The sequence below is a fragment of the Convolutriloba macropyga genome, chromosome 13, assembly GCF_964194025.1.
Source record: "Convolutriloba macropyga chromosome 13, txConMacr16.3, whole genome shotgun sequence".
Taxonomy (NCBI): Eukaryota; Metazoa; Xenacoelomorpha; order Acoela; family Convolutidae; genus Convolutriloba; species Convolutriloba macropyga.
In genome coordinates, this window is record NC_134480.1 from 43,274,776 (window position 1) to 43,295,132 (window position 20,357).

The 20,357-nt window shown below is 33.3% G+C and overlaps 1 protein-coding gene across 1 annotated transcript; it reads left to right on the forward strand.

Annotated features, from left to right (window-relative positions):
• LOC142351968 (uncharacterized) lies at nt 1-20,090 on the forward strand. The gene is made up of 6 exons (XM_075404263.1): nt 1-81; nt 307-377; nt 4,405-4,442; nt 7,845-8,016; nt 10,203-10,369; nt 19,715-20,090. The coding sequence occupies exons 2-6, from the start codon at nt 324-326 to the stop codon at nt 19,977-19,979; spliced, it is 696 nt and encodes a 231-aa protein (XP_075260378.1). The 5' UTR covers nt 1-81; nt 307-323; the 3' UTR covers nt 19,980-20,090.
• The last annotated feature ends 267 nt before the right edge of the window (nt 20,091-20,357 follow it).

Below are 20,357 nucleotides of genomic sequence, written 5' to 3' on the forward strand. Positions count from 1 at the left end.
TGAGGACCGACTGAAGTCACTGCCACATTGTTCACAAACACTTCAGGAGATTAAGGGAAACATTTCCAAGTCATCTACATGGTTAGAGATACCTTAATGAATCACCTTGTCATTTTCAACACTATTATTTACTTGTGAAATAAGTCAAAAGGACCGCCGTTTTGATAATGTTTGTGGTGAACAGATTTCAAGAAAAAGCTTTGAGACGTTTAGCATAACGCCGATTAAAAGCGGGAAAAAATGAGGGGGGGGGGGTGGTGTGGGTGCACAATTTTATGTCCTCAAACATCTTGACTTTGTTTACAGTGCTTGTCTTCGGCACGATGATTGGGGAACGATGCGAAAATCAACAGTTTGCTCTAACAACGATGCCCAAAGTGAGTTAAGAATCAGTTTCGTTTTTTTAAAAAAAACAATTGATAAGAGTAATTTTTCAAGTTTTGCCCTTTTGATATTTTGAACGCAGCATTTCATGTAGCTATAAAGCCGTGAGCTAAAAGTTCCTAGATTAAGGTGTTCATTGTGTCCATTTTATAGCTGCGAAGCTGTAAGCTGAGCGGAGATATATTGCGGTGAACTTGTTTTTCCCTTGTATCGTCGTCTGACGCTCTTTTTTCGTTTTACATTTGTTCACGGCCAACCTAGGTTTTGAGATCCTGCACTAACTTACCTTCAAAATAGGCATTATATTTCTCAAAAAAATAGCAGTGTGCAAGAGAAGGTGGAAACAGTTGAAAAGAGACAAAATCAGTGCAAAAAAATCAAATTTTTTTTTTAAATCAAATTTTTTATATGATGGAGCTAAAAAGTTTGCCCCCCAACCTAGGTTTTTGAGCTCCTGCTCTCACCTACCTTCAAATTAGACCTAATATTTCTCAAAAAATAGCTGTGTGGAAGAGAAAGTGCAAACATTTGAAAAGAGACAAAATCAGGTAAAAAACCAAATTTTTTATTTTTAAATCAAATTTTTTAAATGATGGAGCTAAAAAGTGACCCCCCCAATCTAGGTTTTTGAGCTCCTGCTCTCACCTACCATCGAATTAGACCTAATATTTCTCAAAAAATAGCTGTGTGGAAGAGAAAGTGCAAACAGTTGAAAAGAGACAAAAATCAGTGCAAAAAATCAAATGTTTTATTTTTAAATCAAATTCTTTATATGATGGAGCTAAAAAGTGACCCCCCAACCTAGGTTTTTGAGCTCCTGCTCTCACCTTCATTCAAACTAGACCTAATGCTTCTCAAAAAAAAGCTGTGTGCAAGATAAAGAGGAAGCAGTTGGAAGGAGACAAAATCAGTGCAAAAAATCAAATTTTTGATTTTTAAATCAAATTTTTTATATGATGGAGCTAAAAAGTGACCCCACAACCTAGGTTTTTGAGCTCTTGCTCTCTCCTACCTTCAAATTAGACATTCTTTTTCTCAAAAAATAGCTGTGTGCAAGATGAAGTGCAAACAGTTGAAAAGAGACAAAATCAGTGCAAAAAAATCAATTTTTTTTATTTTTAAATCAATTTCTTTATATGATGGAGCTAAAAAGTGACCCCCCAACCTAGGTTTTTGAGCTCCTGTTCTCACCTTCCTTCAAATTAGACCTAATGCTGCTCAAAAAAATAGCTGTGTGCAAGATAAGGTAGAAACAGTTGGAAAGAGACAAAACCAGTGCAAAAATCAAATTTTTTATTTTTAAATCAAATTCTTTATATGATGGAGCTAAAAAGTGACCCCCCCAACCTAGGTTTTTGAGCTCCTGCTGTCAGCTTCCTTCAAATTAGACCTAATGCTTCTCAAAAAAAATAGCTGTGTGCAAGATAAAGTGGAAACAGTTGGAAAGAGACAAAATCAGTGCAAAAAATCAAATTTTTTATATTTAAATCAAATTCTTTATATGATGGAGCTAAAAAGTGACCCCCCCAACCTAGGTTTTTGAGTTCCTGCTCTCACCTTCCTTCAAATTAGACCTAATGCTTCTCAAAAAATAGCTGTGTGCAAGATAAAGTGGAAACAGTTGGAAAGAGACAAAATCAGTGCAAAAAATCAAATTTTTTTATTTTTAAATCAAATTCTTTATATAATGGAGCTAAAAAGTGACCCCCCAACCTAGGTTTTTGAGCTCCTGCTCTCACCTTCATTCAAACTAGACCTAATGCTTCTCAAAAAAAAAGCTGTGTGCAAGATAAAGAGGAAGCAGTTGGAAGGAGACAAAATCAGTGCAAAAAATCAAATTTTTATTTTTAAATCAAATTCTTTATATGATGGAGCTAAAAAGTGACCCCCCAACCTAGGTTTTTGAGCTCCTGCTCTCACTTTCCTTCAAATTAGACCTAATGCTTCTCAAAAAAAATAGCTGTGTGCAAGATAAAGTGGAAACAGTTGAAAAGAGACAAAATCAGTGCAAAAAAATCAAATTTTTTATTTTTAAATCAAATTCTTTATTTGATGGAGCTAAAAAGTGACCCCCCAACCTAGGTTTTTGAGCTCCTGCTCTCACCTTCCTTCAAATTCGACGTGATGCTTCTCAAAAAATAGCTGTGTGCAAGATAAAGTGGAAACAGTTGAAAAGAGACAAAATCAGTGCAAAAAAATCAAATTTTTGATTTTTAAATCAAATTCTTTATATGATGGAGCTAAAAAGTGACCCCCAACCTAGGTTTTTGAGCTCCTGCTCTCACCTTCCTTCAAATTAGACCTAATGCTTCTCAACAAATTGAGCTGTGGGATTTGTGATTAATGAACTATCCTGAATCCTACGGAATAATTGACCATGTATAAGTTCTTTTTAATGACGTCAAAGATTGCATAGTACATTATTAGCGCAAACAACCGAGCAGATTACAGCCGCTATGAGTCTTTTCTTTATTTTTCTGTGACTTTATTCTGGTATCAAAGGCGGTCGAAATACTCCTGTCCTTCTCTTCGCTTACTTCCCTTGAGGCTCCCCCCACCCCCCCCCCACCCCAGGAGCATGTGCTATTTGTGTCACATAATCGTGCTGGTGGATAGAAACGGGTGGTGGTGGATAGTCTGCATAAATTTTTTTAGGAGGGGTATTCTTTATTTGATTTGAGGAGACACTAATTTTCTGACATATTATGTAATTCAAATGTAATTTTGACGTTCAAATGTTTAGGTTTCCTTTAATTTTGTTCAGCTGGACGGGATCGACAACCTTCGGTCTTCACTCATCCGGCCAATCGGACCAGAGCCGAGCGCACCAGACGCTGTTATTCCACCTCCAACCTCCTGAAACCGACCTCCGACCACCGACCTCCGACCTCCGGCTGTGATTTCTTTGGCTGTACGTGTGAATGAGGAGAATTCAAATCTTGTGAATTCAAAACTTGCAACAACTAAAACTTAATCGTACAAACACATGATTTTGATTTTGACTGCATGATTACATGATTTTAACCAAATTACTGTAAACAAAATCTATGCTTAATATGAATGCTCAAATTTATGCTTTGCACAGCGTTAATTTTGCAAATTAATGAGCAGGAAGGCAAGCTGAAAATTGCTTCTATTAGTCATGATGCTATTTTTTTTAGCGAATACTAAGCATCCTGCGCATCCTAAATCAAGCGAATAATTCGCATCATGCGCATCTTAGAATCATGCTTTGCAGACAAAAGACAGTTTATGATTCATTCTGTCAAGAACAAAGGAAGTTTATTATTTCATACTATGCAGCCCATCGACATAGTAGAAGCTAAAAAGACATCATAAACAGTCTATAAAGTGTCATGATCAGTAAACTTGACATAATAAAACACATAATTGAAATGTAATGATTCAGCACTGAAATAGTATGTGAGGTAGGTCCGGGATACGACTAATATTGAGCACCATGAATATAAAAAAGCTGCCGGTTCTATTGGAAAAAAGTGACCAGAACCATGAGAATTTGACCGGAAGAAATATATTCGGGTTATGAGCGAAACTTAACTTGAAAAAAATAGTCTGTAGGTACATTTGTAAAAATTTCAACGACACGATCTGAATACTATGTAAAACCTATGCTCCAGCAGCTGTGCAAATCAAAATTGAGTAAAAGTTGTCAGTAAAATAGCCAAACGCGGTTGGCATTTTTATCAAGCTTTTTCTAAGATTAAACTTTTGTGGGCTTTTTGCTAAGTTTCGATGAAAAACCCATATGCTTCTTTCTCATACGGTGGAACTGCTCTTTCGTGAATATCAGAATAATGTCAGCTCACAAAAGTATTAATTTTCTAAAAATATACTTTGATTAAACTCCGCGTAAATCGTGCATTTCACCCTAATGCACCTCGCTCAGATCATCCATTTTTAGCCGGAATTCGACCAGATATCTTGACTAATATTCTCTCCATCTTTTTTTTGTAAGCATAGTAAAAATCTGTAACTAATTCTTTTCTATTTTTCTTTCAGTTTGGAAACCCTAGTGATGCATCTCCAAGGAATCGGATGTTAGTACCAACAAGTCAAATTTCATGTACATTTTTATCAACGCTATAATTTTCACGAAATTGTAGTTTGCATTGCTTTATTTAGGTGTTTTCCCAATTTTTCCGACTTCCTTGATATTAGCTCAATAATGCGCCAGCGTTTCTGAGATGAGCGTCAACAACCCCCAAACCCCTCCCTCCCTCATTAATAAACCAGCATAGGTACAAATAGCTGCTATTAGCGACGGTATCTACTCACAATTTCCAGTATTATCCCCGCTGTTGCAATTGAAGTGAAATAAAACCCAAATGGTAACTAAACACATAAAACTCATTTGTTATACTAATTGCGGATTAAAACTGCGGATTAGTATAAATTGCTGATTATTGTTCCGACCCACTTTAGTGGGAGGAGGAACTATATACTCAAATGGTTTTTTGTTCAGTCACTTTTGGCCGATAATCATCTTAGAGAGTTGTGAGTGGTATCATCAGACAGCCCGTTAATCGTAGAATATTGAATAAAAAAGATTTCTTTTGAATTTTGTTTTTTAAAGGTAGTTATCAAGATTTCAAATTTCGTGAACATTCGACCGAATTAAGTTGCTTTAGTACAAATTTTCCGTGTTTTTTGTCCCAATTTCTCGTCGCTTTTGCTAAAAAAAGTATGCAAAAACTGTTGACGGTAATGGCATTGGTTTCATCTTTAAAGATAGAGGCGGGTCGCTGAACTGTTCGATCCGAGTTTTTTGGCTGGAATTTTTGCAAAATTTTTTCAGATTTTTTTCGTTAAAAATTGGACCAATATAAACTTTTAGCCCACTTTCTTTAAAATTGCCGCAAGTTGACACCTAAAACTGCAAATATTTTCTTCGTAATTTCAAAAAAAGAGCTAGTGGTACTCCCGCTGACTTTAAGAGTCTTTTGGAATATTGTCCCAAATTTCCTGTTTTTTGCAAATTTAAAATGGATAATCATGCAAAATGCATTAATTATTTTCAAAATATTGAAAAATCTCAATTAAAAATAAAACTTTTAAGCAATCATTTTGCAGCAATATCAGGGCTTATCTTGATCTCAAAATGGATTCTTTCAGTAAACATTCTGTAGATTAATTCAATGCGTTTTTTCAAAATTTTTCCGCATGTACAATTTTTCATGTTCATTACTGACCAAAAGTTCAAATCAGTTTTCAATTGTTGGCAAATAATACTTAAATAATAATAGGGTCCATAAAACATTTATTAAGTTTTCATAGGTTCAATCCGAGTTTTTGGCTTTAACCGAATAATTTTGCAAACGTTTGGTCTAATAGTTGTGATGAATTTCACTCAACTTCTGGCGTACTAGAAAAAAAACAGGTTATAATCAGTTTCCTTTGACTGATAAAATATTGCCTGTAAAAATTTTATATTCAACTAATGGTTTCTTGATTTTGATATCACGGTTTACAATTTTCCTATTTTTGTTATAATTGTACATAATTGCAGATTTTTTAGGTTCATTTTGTTTTTTTTGACAAATTGTCACATTATTGAGAGAATGCATCGTTGAAAAATTAAACAGTGGTGAAAAATGAACCTCTGAACATTTTCATTGTATTTGTTGAATAGTTTATTTTTTATCTGAGACACAGTTCTCTCGCAAATTTAAGTCGATAATTTTTGTTTCGCTCGTGCATTTGTCTTTATTTTTGAGTTTAACAACATATAGCTGATAATGAAAGTTCTCAATTGACTCCCTAGGACGAATAATTGAACCTAGATAAAGGTTTCAGTTTATAGCTGACTGTTTTCCAAATGAACACTTTGAAAAGTTAAGAATTTTTCTAATTTTTTGATCTCGTATTTGTCATCATTTAACTCGTAATTTCTACTCTTATTAGCAAAAAGTCTCAACTAGTTTTGTTGATTCAAACATTAATTTCTCTGTTGGCTCTATGTTTTGACTAATGACCTCAACCATTTAATTTCATAAAATTTTTTCGAGATTTGGACACTTAGATTTTTGTTTTTTTTTGTTGCCATTTCTAGCTAGTCCTTCTATAAAGAAGACCCGTTGATGTTCAGACGCGAAAGACGAGATGGTGCAAAGTTCCTGCAGATAAATGCCTTTAACGTTACGGTGTCGTAAAATTGTTTGAGAAGTTTTTATTTCTGCCTGTATTGGTTGTTTTTTTGTAGTCTTACGACTTAGTTTTATTATTAACAGGCGCAAATGGGAATTAAAGACAGGTCAGAACCCGTTTCCAGTGACAGATAAATTAATCTTATAAGGTTTTATCAATTATTTTTTTCTCGGCTTTGTTTGTACGAGGTTTCAAAAACTAATTGTGATTTTTTATATTTGTGCATTTTACAAGATTTTGTTTTCAATTTAAATGATATAATTACAGATAGTTCTCATTGGCTTTCAAAAAATTTGCAATAGAAAATTTATGCTGTTTTTAGTGAAAAACTCATTGTTTTAACGGCTTCACTGCTGTTTTTGCGCAAATTTTAATTGCACTTTTTGATTTGCGGGTATTTGAGCTTCTTTTTTTAGTCGTACGACGTACACTCAATACCTATGACGTACAAAAATATTCGTCTCAATTAATCCCCGTGGAGATATTAGTGAGTATTTATGTGACCTCAGTGAATATCTAATGATTTTAATCACTTTGAAATTAATTGATTTCAAATTTAGAAACTTTTTTTGAACTTAGCATCTTTTTGCTATTTTTCTATCAACCTGTAACCCAGTCGCATTGAGGACAGGTCTCATATCTTTTTTAATTAAGTATAGGTTTTGTTGTTCTGTTTAGTTTCATTTGATGCTTATTTGGTTTCGTTATTATTATTTTTTAAACAAGGACATCGATTTTTGGTCACAATTCTTGTTTGTTATTTGATTTTTATGATAGTCTTTTTCAGTAGTGATGTTAACAACAGGTTTCATCGGTCCTCTAGTGTGGCATTATTTTATTCCATTAGTGGTTTTTTGAATGACATGTATGTCATTGATATTGAACGTTTTCTATCTCTTTCCCATTTGGTAGCCAATTAAGTCAAGAATGCAGGTGAGCGGGGATGGAACATTATGCGCGAACGCACATTACCGAGCCTCTATGTTATGCTCAATACACATATGAGAAATTTCGTACACCATGTATGAATATTTAGAACTTTGATATTTGAATAAGCTCTCTTGTAATTAATAATTAATACAGCACTCTCCAAATAAGGCTTCGACTAAGTGGAACACTTTTCAGCGGAAAGACGAGTAAAAAATCGATTTCGTATGAGATCGTTTTGTCAATTAATGTTCCAGAATCCAACAAGAAATCTGACATCGGGGAAGCAAAATATTTTACATCCTTCAATTAGGTCTGATGGCAGGTATAAGATCTGGAGTGGAAACTTAGGTTGGCTTCTTGTTTAGATCGACTAGAAGTCAAGTGACCTACCATGAAGACCTTGATAATTGGATCTGCGTTCTCAACTTTTGCGATCTCAGAAACCGACTTCCTGAAGGACTAAAATGGAGATACACAATGGATGGTTTCATCATAACTTCAAAAGAGACCCTTCCGATAGCCATAGCTGTGCCAAAGGTCTCTTTCATATTTGAGATCTGCAATTTGTCCTGAAATCGTGTTGCAACTTTTAAGCAAGATAGTTACCCAGTTGCCCACATATAAAAAAACTAAAAAGATGGCTCTCTATAATGATATAAATGAATAATTGAACTCATGGAAATCTCCATAAAGGGAGATATAAGTAGTTTGAAGTAATACAACTGGGTAAATTGAAAGCAATTTCCATGTCTTTATTTAAGATCTTCCTCATTTCTGACTGAAAGACTCCTTAAAGAGTCACTTAACGTAAACATTGCAACAAAGCTAATAAGAACGCAGGCGGAGGAATTTTGGCTAAATGATGTAAGATAAGCCGTGATAGCATTGATAAAACTCACCTCATTTTTCCTACAAAATGTTGCATTAAAAGCGTTGAATTTAAAGACAAAAATAGATGACAAAAAGATAAAACACCTCAAGATTTTTTAAAAGAAAACTGCGCTGAATTTGCCAGCTAGTAAATGGTAGTTACTACTTATCTTACATAAATTTTAGTTTCTAAGCATTCATTCTACATATCATAACACTTTCACCTCATTCACTGCATAATTATGCAAGAAAAGTGCGTTAAAATGTCCAACTTTTCAACGCTAGTTGCAGCTTGTCTCACATTTGCGTTGAGTCAAGCTGCAACTAGCGTTGACATAACATCAGCGCTTTCAATTTTCACAAAATGAAAATATTATACGTTGGGAAATTTGGGCTGTTGGGCAGACCAGTTAGGTAAACATAATTTTGATAAATCTTGCTTAAATTCGGAATACACATTTATCGCTGAATATATCTGGAAAAATTTGTTATACAAAACACTGAGATTTTTAATTTAGGGGAACTAAAGAAATGGCTGAGGAACCCCAAAAGTTTCCTAAATTAGACTAATAGGTGCTACTTATTTACGAGATCAGCTCTCTGTTAAATGCTATTTTTTGTAAGATCAATAAAATTTTTTTGAGAATTGAAATCATATAATTGAACATTGAATTAAACTGTAAAAGATATAAGATCAGCGCAAAACCGTACAAGTTGAATCATTGTATTATAGAAGCTAAATTAAATGCTAATATATGAAAGATTAAAGTAACATTTTTTGAAGTTATATAAGCCTCATCTCATTTTTCTAACAAAAATTTTGCGAAAATTCAGTCGAAATTAATGGCAGAAACTCTTCGCTTTCACCTTAAAATTATTTCGGGAAAACGAGGGGATTTTTCCAGCACTGTCTTACATAATGTTTAGTGTCTAAGCGTAGATTCTACTTCTCGTTCACCTCATTCATTTCATAATTTTGTAAGCAAAGTGCGTTAATATTTCCATCGTTTCAACGCTAGTTGCAGCTTATCTCACATAACTTTTTAAGCGTTGACATAACATCAGTGCATTCAATTTTTACAAATTGAAAAAATGGTATTTGGGGAGATTTTTGCTGTTGGGCAGACCAGTTAGGTAAAAAGAACATTTGTTAAATCTTTATTAAGAACGGCTTACACATTTATTGCTCAAAAGCTCTGAAAGAGCGATACAAAACTCAGCAATTGGCTGTGGAACCCCAAAAATTACCCAAATGCGACTAATAAGTACTAGATATTCGCGAGATCAGCTCTTTTAAATGCAATTTTATGCAAGATCAAGGCAGAAAATTTTTGAGAATTGAAATCATATAACTGAAGGCTAAATTAAACTAAAAGATATAAGATCAACGCTAAAACATATATCGTAATGTTATGTAGGATAGAAGCTAAATTAAAAGCTAACATATGTAATATTAAAGTTACATTTTTGAACTTAATGATGTGAGCTAGAAAATCCAAAGTTTTTGAAAATCTACGCCTGTGAAAATCAAAACACAAATATATGTAAGTTCTACGCTTAGAAAACGCGACATTTTCTTTTCAACGAGTTTAGCTTAGCACTTACATAAATTCCACGCATTCCCTGCCAGTATTCCAAACTTGATTTCTTAGCTTTGACAACTAGGCCCAGGCGGTGTCTATCAAACCACCAGACCTCATATAACAGCTATTTTCAAAGACCTTTTAAAGTTTGTTGCGCATTAAGTCGCAATTATTCCCTAAAACCTGTTCAAAAATCCGGAGAGATTATTGGAAATTTTTCATGAAAAAAAATTAGCGGAATTGTTTTAATACGAAAGAGTCATCCTGCAGTATATAACGGGGGAGGACCATCTGCAAATTATTGAAAACTCTACCAGTTCAGAGATTGTTTTCAAGTATCAATTGTTATCAAAACGTGGTGACAGGTGCAGTCAACGAACGTTCTGTTTTTGTGAAAAGTGTGTAAAACAGGTGGATGAGCGACAGCGACAAATCAGGTTTATATATTTTGAAGTTTGTATCTATCACATGAAGTTTGTGGCAATTATTTGCGTCCTGCAGTCTTATTGCGAATCGAAGAGGAGCATGTGTTTTCTTGTTTTTTTTGAAGCGGATGTACTATTTATTCAGGTGACGTTTTGAACAGCAAACGAAATTGAGCGAAAACGGATTAATATTCTGGAGAGAAGTTTTTCGTTCATGCTCTGCGTTATATGCATGATTCTTTGAGTTTGGAAGGTGTTTTTGTGATCATGGCGCATATAGACAAGTTTTAGCCGTTTTTGCGTCCATTTGATTTCACTTTTTGGCATTAAGTTAGTCTTTTTCTTGAATGAATAGTTTTTTGACGGCAAAATATGAAAAAATAAACCTCTGGAATTGATATTAACGTGTTTTTGAGCGAAAAATAACGCTTTAAAGTTCAAATCAACTTTTGCTTAGCAATATTTAAGGTTCCCAAATTTTTCGCATAAAAATCCGATTTTTGATATTCTGTCAAATATTTCCAAGTTTATTGAATTTTTTTTTGATTTTTTAGGAACAGTCTCTCTGTGCTATATGCGGACTTGAAAAGATAGTCATTAATGGTTATACTATGTTTATTGCCATTGGGTGTGCAAAAAATATTTTATAATTTTGATATTAATAGTAATATAATATTTTGGTCAGAATTTATATCACCAATTCAAACCTTTGATCTCTGTTTTATTTTGACAGGAGCAGCATTATGTAACTTCCATTACATTTTGATGCTATCAATGAAGTGTACTTACTTAACTCTACCTAATAGTATCTATTATATTTTCAAAATTCAAATTTATCCTGATGAATTTTGATTACTGCATCAGTACAATGCGTTCGTACACTTTTAATTTAGCATTTTTCCTGTTTTTTGCTTTTATCTATGTAGAGTTTCAGCCGTAACACACCATCTTAAGTTGCCCTGTCTTTTTTTATTATTGTTAAAGATGTTTAGACATTTTAGAATATTCACTAAATGTTTTTTCTCTTTCCAGTATATTTCATTCAAAATGATGGATCTGTGCTTGTTTGTTTTTACTATCTGATTTTGTTGAAAGATTTATAGGACTAGAAAAACATAACCAATTTTTTGCTTCGGGTTTTAATCTGTTAACTCTGTATTTTTCCAGAAAAACAAAAATTTTGCAATACGTGAGTTCAATTCAACAATAACTTCCTCCACAAAGGAGAAAATTTTATATTATTTTTCAGTTGCTTTGGCATCATTTCAGGTTTCAAGGAAACATGTTTTTTGTTTCCTTGAAACCTGGAAACTAGTTTTAAATTTTTTTATAAATCAGATTAGTTTCAAGGAATGTTATTTAAGATATGCTTCACAAATATGCCATTTCAACTATATGATAGACGTATCGAATTCAGGAAAAGTTTGGATTTTCAAAGTCAAATAAATATCTTACGATGTCAATGTTGAATGAAGATTTTTCCAATAATATGCCAGTTTTCAATTTTCTCCAACGAATTAATTGATTCTTATAATGCCAAAAATAATGGTTTCGGAAAAAGAAAATTGTTTTAGCAGCAATTACTGTTTCGTTTTTCGGCAAAGTCTGACGCTTTGAGTTGTTTTTTTTAGACAGTTGGCTTTTTTAGGCTATGTTTTTGGTGGAATGTGTTCTTGGAATGAATTTTGAAATCGTTGTTTTCGGACAACGACTTCTATTTCAGGAGATAATTATTGGCTCTATGGGGCCTTTTCAGGTCTCGCTAGCGGAAAACACATGGATGCTAGCTAGTATTTTGAACTAAAAACCATCAAATCAAACAAACACAATGAAAAAAGCTGAACACAACAAACAAAAAGAGCTTTTATTTTTTCAAATTATTTGATTTCAATTTGTCTACAAACTTTACTTCTGGCTGTAGATTGAGTTTCTCATTTTCCGTTAGATGAAGGTTGGGTATATTATGACAGAAGTCTTCTGCTTAGGATTTTGATAGTGCTCTTACGAAAATGTGAATATCATTAGTAAAACAGTGCAAAGTTTGAAGTTTTTTGACTTTGTTGTTAGAGTAGAATCAATTTAAGTTTGCAAGTTTAATTTATTTTGACTGCGAAATTAAATTTTTTTTCATCTTTTTAGAAATGGTTTTCGGACCAGTCGACTGTAACACCGTTGCGTAGTGTCAGCTTGCATTGAAAATTCTTTCAGGTAAGACTCAGATGGAAGGCATTGGGGTATTGGGGCAGTTTATTTATTTCTACAGGTTGTGATTGAATCAAGTTTCAGTTCAAAAGCAAAAATTGTTACCTATTTTTTAAAGACAAGTACTAAGACTTAAGGGAACATTTTATTAGCGCTGCTGTAAAACAGCATCCCATCATGAATAACTGGTTGGACCTATGTTCTGTATGCTTGCTCATATTCGAAAGATGTATAAAAATTTTGCAGCTTTTAAAGCTAGGCTCAGAAGAAGTTAAAGTGATTTTGTGTGATTTTTTGGCCCCTTTTGCCTCTAAAGGATAGTATCATCTGGATAAGAAGTGGTTGAAATCAAGCTAGTTTCAATTTTATTATCTTTTTTTTAAATCACAAACTTCAATGGTTCTAGATTTGAACCTCATTGTGTTCTAAATATGATTTTTTCACTGTTAGTTTTAGGGCTACTTGCTCTGTTAGTTTTTAGCTTTTTCTAAAAAAAACAAAACATAATTGTTTAGTGTTTTAGAAACTGGTCTCCAAAGACCAGAATAAAATTTCGTAACTATGAACTTGAGTTCAACGGTGACAATTTGCTTCTCTTTCTAAACAAAGCAATCATTTTCTTCAAGCAGTCTTTATAGAGAAAGCTTCTTCTTATGTAAACTTTTTTTGAACCAATTTCTTCAAAAGTTTGTGAGAATGGTTTGAGAATGATGATAAGCTGTGTCACAGTTTCTAGAGTTAATGGAATGGTTATCAATATTTTGATGACTCCAGCTTTATCAATTTTTCAAAAGCCTCAAGAGTTACACAACCTCTTCAAGGGTTTCATAATAGGCTAATGCATAGTTTCTGGGTGTACTGGACGTTATTCAAGGTTATAATATCACAAAAATAAGCAGTTTTCAAAAAATAATTGCAATTTTAAGTTTTTTTGAATCTTTTAATGTTTTTTATGGCACCAGTGTCCTAGGGACCTCCTCCAAGGTTTGATAATAAATGATTGCAGAGTTTCTAGAGGTAATGTTGTAGTTTTCAATGTTTTAAGGACTCCAGCTTTAGCACATCGTTGATAAAATTTAATTTTTTTCAAATTTTTGGAAAAATATTATCAATTTCCGAGTTTATGTAAGTATCTTTATGAGCCAGTGAAACTATTTAACGTTTGAAATAGGGATACTTTATAGCCTCGTGAGACATTAAAATGGTTTTGAAGATTTTACTATCTTGAATTTTTTTGAATCTTGAATCTGCAAAATCTTGTTAACGTTTGCGATTGTTTACAAAGATTTTGAATATTTTTTTCCTTTTCTGCGTTTAACGATCATTACTGGCCAACAAACTTATCAAGTATTGCAGATGAGTTACTTTACATAACTCAAAAAACAAAAGTTTTGAACATTTTCTTTGCGAAATCTGGAGGCTTTTCTTTAAACTTTGCAATATTTTGAAAATTTTTAAAATATCAGTCCTTTTTTGATTCAGTAACAAGGCTAGAAAACTAAAAGTTGCAGAGTTGATTCCAGCTAAAGCTAGGCTCACTAAACCATGGCTAGCTACTGACGAAGCCAACCGCTCGCCGGTCGTTTGAAAGCAATTCATCCGACGTTATTTGGTTATGTTTTCCAATTTGATGAGATCGATAAAATCATTTAACGATGAATCTTTAAGTTGTTAACTTTCTCTGGAAAGTTGTTAAATGACTAGACTTAGCCCATTTGTGATTTAATTTACAAGCACTGAGACCATAACTACAGAAACTGTTGGACTATGATCAAAAGAGAACAGTCGAAGTGTTAGAAACGTTTGCAGCTAAAATAAAACTTTGCAAAGGTCATCTTGTTCCCATTTTGGAATAAATTTATTGTTTGATTTCACTTTGGCTATTTTAGAACCTTATAAAAGTGGACCACGCCTGTAAATTGTCTGGAAAGTTTGACTGTATCATATGCGATACTTATAGTAAGTGTTTCCCGTTATCGAAGGGGTTGTTAAAATGTAAAACATATTTGCCGCCGCAAAAAGGTGGTCTTGAATATGGGTTTAAAAGTTTGTGCACTTAATGTTTTGTGATAAATGTAAAAATAATGAGCGTGCTAAACTATGCAGAAAATAAGATTCAAATTTCGAATGTCGCGAATTTAGGAAAAATATGATCAGACAGAGAATTGAACAGCTTCTCAGACAGAGAATTGAACAGCTTCAGACAGAGAATTGAACAGATTCTCAGACAGACAATTGAACAGCTTCACAAACAGAGAATTGAACAGCTTCTTAATGGTTGCTCTTTTGTTGTTGAAAATAGTTTCACATGACCTTCTAAATACGTTTCTTTTTGACCGATAGAAACCATTGCATTGACAAGAAATGGATGCAAATTGTGATAATCACATAACTTCTGATTCAAATGGAGATGAAATGCTAACCCGCAACGACTGGTTATCCATCAAAAAGAAAGTTACTTACAAATTATATGTCCAATTATTCAAACAACTTACTGCGAAAGAAGAATTTATCTGTGAATTTATTACAAAACTAGCTAAGGACAAAATGACCGCAGATAACGCGGCAGGTGAAGAGGTTATGGGGGTTTCATCGTCAACTGGAGAGGGTTTGTTTATTGAAAAGATTAGAGTTTTCAAAGCCACCTCACCCAAAAAAGAGGAAAACAACATAAGTTTTGGAAGCAGCATTGTAGCGAAACTTGAGGAAGACAAAAGCCTTCCCAATGACTGTAGTGTCCACGCATATAGGGGGTCCACAACAAAGGAAAAGCTTAAAATACTAGATGACTACCCCAACAAAAGCTCAAAACTTTCATCCTACAAGACAGAACTAACAACATATTGAAGTTTAGTAAATCTGCTGGTGACATATTTTCAGAATTCAACGAGCTGGTCAAAAAATGTAAAGACAAATTGGAACCGGATGTGTTTGTACTGTGTGAGGTGCCACCATTAACGAATCGATTTGCTAATAGTGACAAAAATAAATTGATTGACGAATTCAATGAGTTACTACTTGAAAGTTTGACAATGATTCTAGTGGTTATCAAGTGCTTAACTCAACCAAATAATTCGCAACACTCCTAACTCTGATGGAAATGTGCAGGACTACAATCAACTCTTCCACGATAATTTGCATCTGAATTACTCTCGTGGTGTACCAATGCTTAAAAATCTTCTTCTTAGTTATCTTCTAGGAACCTCATCTGGTTTAGTAAATGCTAGCAGTAAAATTTACAATAATGTTGTTTATAACATTGGACCAACCAATAACGGTCAGGCTCCACCCATGCGCAATATTGGAAACTCGTTCAAAAATCCAAATTTCTATAAACCTCGCCAGACTTTTTCATATTTTGAAACATACTGATCATTGTTTATGTTCTGTCGGTCGGAAATTGTACGAAATTAAGTGCTAAATAGTTTTAATATATTTATAATATTATTGATTCTGTTTGAAAGATCGTTGGTCTATCATGCTCCCATGCCACCGGATTTCAAACAGAGTTTCAACCTATTAGGCAGGAAGCACCCAAATCTGTGTTGTCACTATAAAATTATTTTATTTCCAGGTATTTGCTCAATTTTTAGCGGTTATTTTTATTACTTCTCTACTATAGTGGAGATTTTGAATTGAACCCAGGCCCATACGAAAAATACAGTGACGTTTTTTACAACTACATGAGGAAAAATCCCAAAAATTTAAAAATACTACATCTAAACTGTCGGAGTTTAAATACAAAATCTAGTCAATGACATCGGACTTAATTGCATATAAAGCTTCACTGAAACATGCTTAAATACGTTTTCAAATCCGACACTATCTGAAAACAGAAAAGTGATTTGACCTGTTTGAGAAATGACAGAGGCGAAGCGAAGAAAGGCGGTGTTTTAATGTTGCTAATACCAAAAACACTGAAAGCAAAGTTGCGTACGGACTTTGAAGACATTAATAAAAAATGTGAAAGCATGTGGGTACAATTCATTCACCTAAAAACCAGGCAAAAATTTTTGATCAATTTTTTTACTGTACCAATAAAAAGTTTGCCGACGTATTCTTTTAAAACTTAGTCAGAGGAATAGATCGGGCGGTATCTCTAAACATGCCAGTAATAGTAATGGGAGACTATAATTTGAACTATTGCGACCACACAGATCGTTCAAAAAATGATACAGTTGTTGTTCCCTACGATTTGAATATCAATAACGTCTCACATGCCTCTAGAATAGGAATCAAAAAAGGAACAATAACTGATTATATTATAACGGATGGATCATAAACGATAAAGAAAACTTACGTCTTTGATACCTTGATCAAAACTGACCATTTGGCAACACTATCGATTTAAAATTTAACACCCACTAAAAAATCAACCGTTAGTTGGTTTTTGATAAGACAAATTTAGATCTAAACACATTTCAGAAAATGATTGAAAACTCAGATTGGAATTTTTTCTCAATAAAAGACATAGAAACACGATTCACAACTTTTAGAAATATTGTTCTCAGTGCAATGAGAATTCATGCTCATTTGAGAAAAGTATATATACGCAACGATAAACCAACCACTTTTCTCTTTAGCACAAAAATTTGTTAGCGCAACAACTAGACAGTTACAAACTAAGAAAGAAGATCTACTTTACAATGAAATATTTGACAAACTACTCAATACAAGAAATCAATTGAATTCCAACTACAAGAGAGATTTTGAAAAGTTTCAGAGACAGTGGATTGAGAGTTATTTAAGCGGTCGAAAAAAATGGAATGGTATTAATGAAGTTAGAAACTTCAAAGGAACAGCAACTAAAGTCGACTGCTTAAAAAACAGCTTTTGTAAACTCATAACAAATAAACAAGAGATTGCTAATCACTTCAAGAGAGCTTCTTGACTTAAACAAAGATAAACCATTGGGTCAGTCTAACTTGCGTGCTTGGGCACTTTTATTGGGAGGACCAGAACTCGGTAAACTGTTGTGTTTTCTGTTATATGAATATTTTAAAGCCGAACAATTTCCTTCGCAACTAAAATTTGCTCACATAACTCCTCTATTTAAAAAGGGTGATATTGACAATCCATTAAACTATAGACCCTTCTCTTTAGCGCATGCCTTATCAAAAGGTTTTGAAAAATTACATGAAGAGCAAATTCAAGAATATCGTCAGAAAGCCAATATCTACAACGAAACGCAATTTCGGTTCCGGAAAAATTTTTCCACGATAGACGCACTGGTATATTTAAAAGAAACAATACGATGCAAACTTGATAAAAAAGACCATATAGCAACCGTTTTACTTGATTTATCAAAAACTTTTGATACGATAGACCACGAGTATTTACTCGCAAAACTTGAAACCTTGGGTTCTACCGGTTCACTCAAGAACATTATCAAAAGTTTTCTTAATGATAGTTTTCACTGTGTTAAAGTAAACAAAGTAGAATCGGACTGGTTGAAATTAATCAGAGGGGTTCCGCAAGGTTTGGTTCTCTGTCCCCTTTTTTTCAATATTTACGTAAAACGACCTGCAATTCAATATAGTCTCTAATATAGTTCAATATGCAGATGACACAGTCGTTTTCTCCTCCGAAAAAAAGATTCAAGAGTCCCGAAATTCTTGAAAAGGATGTAAAAAAATTGGTTAATTACTTTGATTGCAATTCTATTAGGCTCAATGCTGACAAAACGGAATTCATTGCTTTTGGCTTCGCAGAATCTAAAGATATATCAGTTACAAATGATGGACAAAAAATTAAAGAAAAAACGGAAGTAAAATATCTTGGGGTTACTATTGATAAAAAACTCACCTTTCAATCCGAGGTAAAGTTTTTTCCGAAGTATGGCACAAGACATAAAATCAATCTATACATTACGGAACTGCGTTCCTGAAAGCATCAAAAAAATACTTATTAACTCTATTGTTATAAGTCACCTGCAATATTCAGCAGTACTTCAGTGCTCTTTATCTCAGAATCTTACAACAACACTTGTCTCGAAAAACAATTAAACTGGGCAGTCAAAGCTTGCTACAATCGTAAAAAGGTTGATTCATCTGACGATCTTAAACTGATGAATCACATATTACGTGTTCGAATGTTTATACAATATAGGGTTGCACTATACACCAGACAAATTTTTAATTACAAAAAGCAAGCAATTAAAAATAATTCTTGCATTCCATTACCAACGGCAAACTTTTATTTTCACAATTGGATGAGAAAATTTGATAGAACTAAATACATTGACAGGGGGTGATCAATAGTGGTGTATGATATCATAATGAAACTTTGAGGGCGAATGAAACCTTGTCAAAATCTTCTGTAACTTCCAAAAAAATTTACAAAGCTCACTTTTTAGAACAATTCAATAAGGCCCCAGGCCAAATTAAGTTTGGCCAATTAACGTGGCGTGAATTCAAATTTAGTTCATGATGTGTGCTGTTCCTACCTATATATTTATTAACATATCTATTTATCTCCCATTTCTACTATTCGATGTTCACAATTCAAAAATAACTTTTTCTGTTTATTTATTAATTACATACACTACCTGCATGATGTATTTTATATATCATTTCAGGAATTTGAGTGTTCTTTTTTTTATAAATATACTAATAGATAATCTAGATTTAAGTTACTAAATCAGCCATAATCAGGCATAATCACTGATCTACCAACTTATTTATAAAAAATCTTATGGAAAGCTTGAAAAAATGTTGGAAAAATTTAACTTTTCATTATTTTACTTTGGAAACGACATTAAAGAGAGAAAACGAAAAACAACGAATTGAATACAAAGCAACAAAGATAAAGGACCTTTTGCAAAAAAAGACTGAGTCAGATCATAGAATTTTAAAATGAAAATTAAATCTTTTATGAATTGGAAAATTGTTTTTTTGACTCATATCAGAAGATTTATGAATCGATTTAGGAGGTCTATCAGGCAGAATTAGTCTACTATTTTGAAAGAGTGGGGGCCTTTAATCGGACGTAGCGGCTGTAAAATTAGAAAAAGCTTGACAGGAAGTTTGTTCTAATGGTTTTATTTAATATCTAATCAATATATTTTTGATTGATTTTTCGTCAACACTTCACTGGGTGGTCATGAGTCGCGAAGCTGCGAAAAAAACAACAAACGTATAAACTCGATTTTTTTAGCACCGATTCAATTGGGATAACCTACAATGAAAGCAACGAAGGCTGGCGAGCTATTGTCACTTTTGGTTACCTGAACCATGGATTCCCAGAGGGTTTAAACATACGAGAATCTGCAGGGAGAATTGTCCTAACTTCCCAAGAAACGTTGCCAGTTTTTGTTAATCTTCCAGGCAATGTTGCAATTCAGAATATTCATGTGATCAGACGTCCAAATGTTGCCGAGTTGGAATTCAGATGCAATCGGAGATCTCAACTTCATGTGTGAACACATTGCAGTTAAAAATAAGTGTAGTGTGTAGTTAACATTTGAACAAAGCAAAAAAAATGTGAACTGAATTTCAAAAAAAAAATGAAAACGATAAGAGGGAAATTTAATTCAAAAGCTAGACAAATCTTAACATATATCTTTGAAAAGTTCTAATCATGTTAATTATGCGGATGATTATAATCGGAGAAGAAACAATCAATAGTGGGGTAGAATGGAGAGAAAGGAAAAAAAGATTAATAAAACCGAATTTTGTTGTATTTGAAAAGAATTTAGGAAAAGTTGGATAAAATTGGATAAAATTGGATAAGTATGGGCTAAAATGAGAAAAATCTTATAATAAGTCGATTTTTTGGTAGCATCGGCTATAGACGGTAC

Bases quoted from the DNA above. Each gene is read 5' to 3' on its own strand.
- LOC142351968 (XM_075404263.1), top strand. From the start codon at position 324: ATGATTGGGGAACGATGCGAAAATCAACAGTTTGCTCTAACAACGATG. The intron at 378-4,404 runs GTGAGTTAAGAA...TTTTTCTTTCAG, and splicing joins CTCTAACAACGATGCCCAAA to TTTGGAAACCCTAGTGATGC. The intron at 10,370-19,714 runs GTTTATATATTT...CGATTTTTTTAG, and splicing joins GAGCGACAGCGACAAATCAG to CACCGATTCAATTGGGATAA.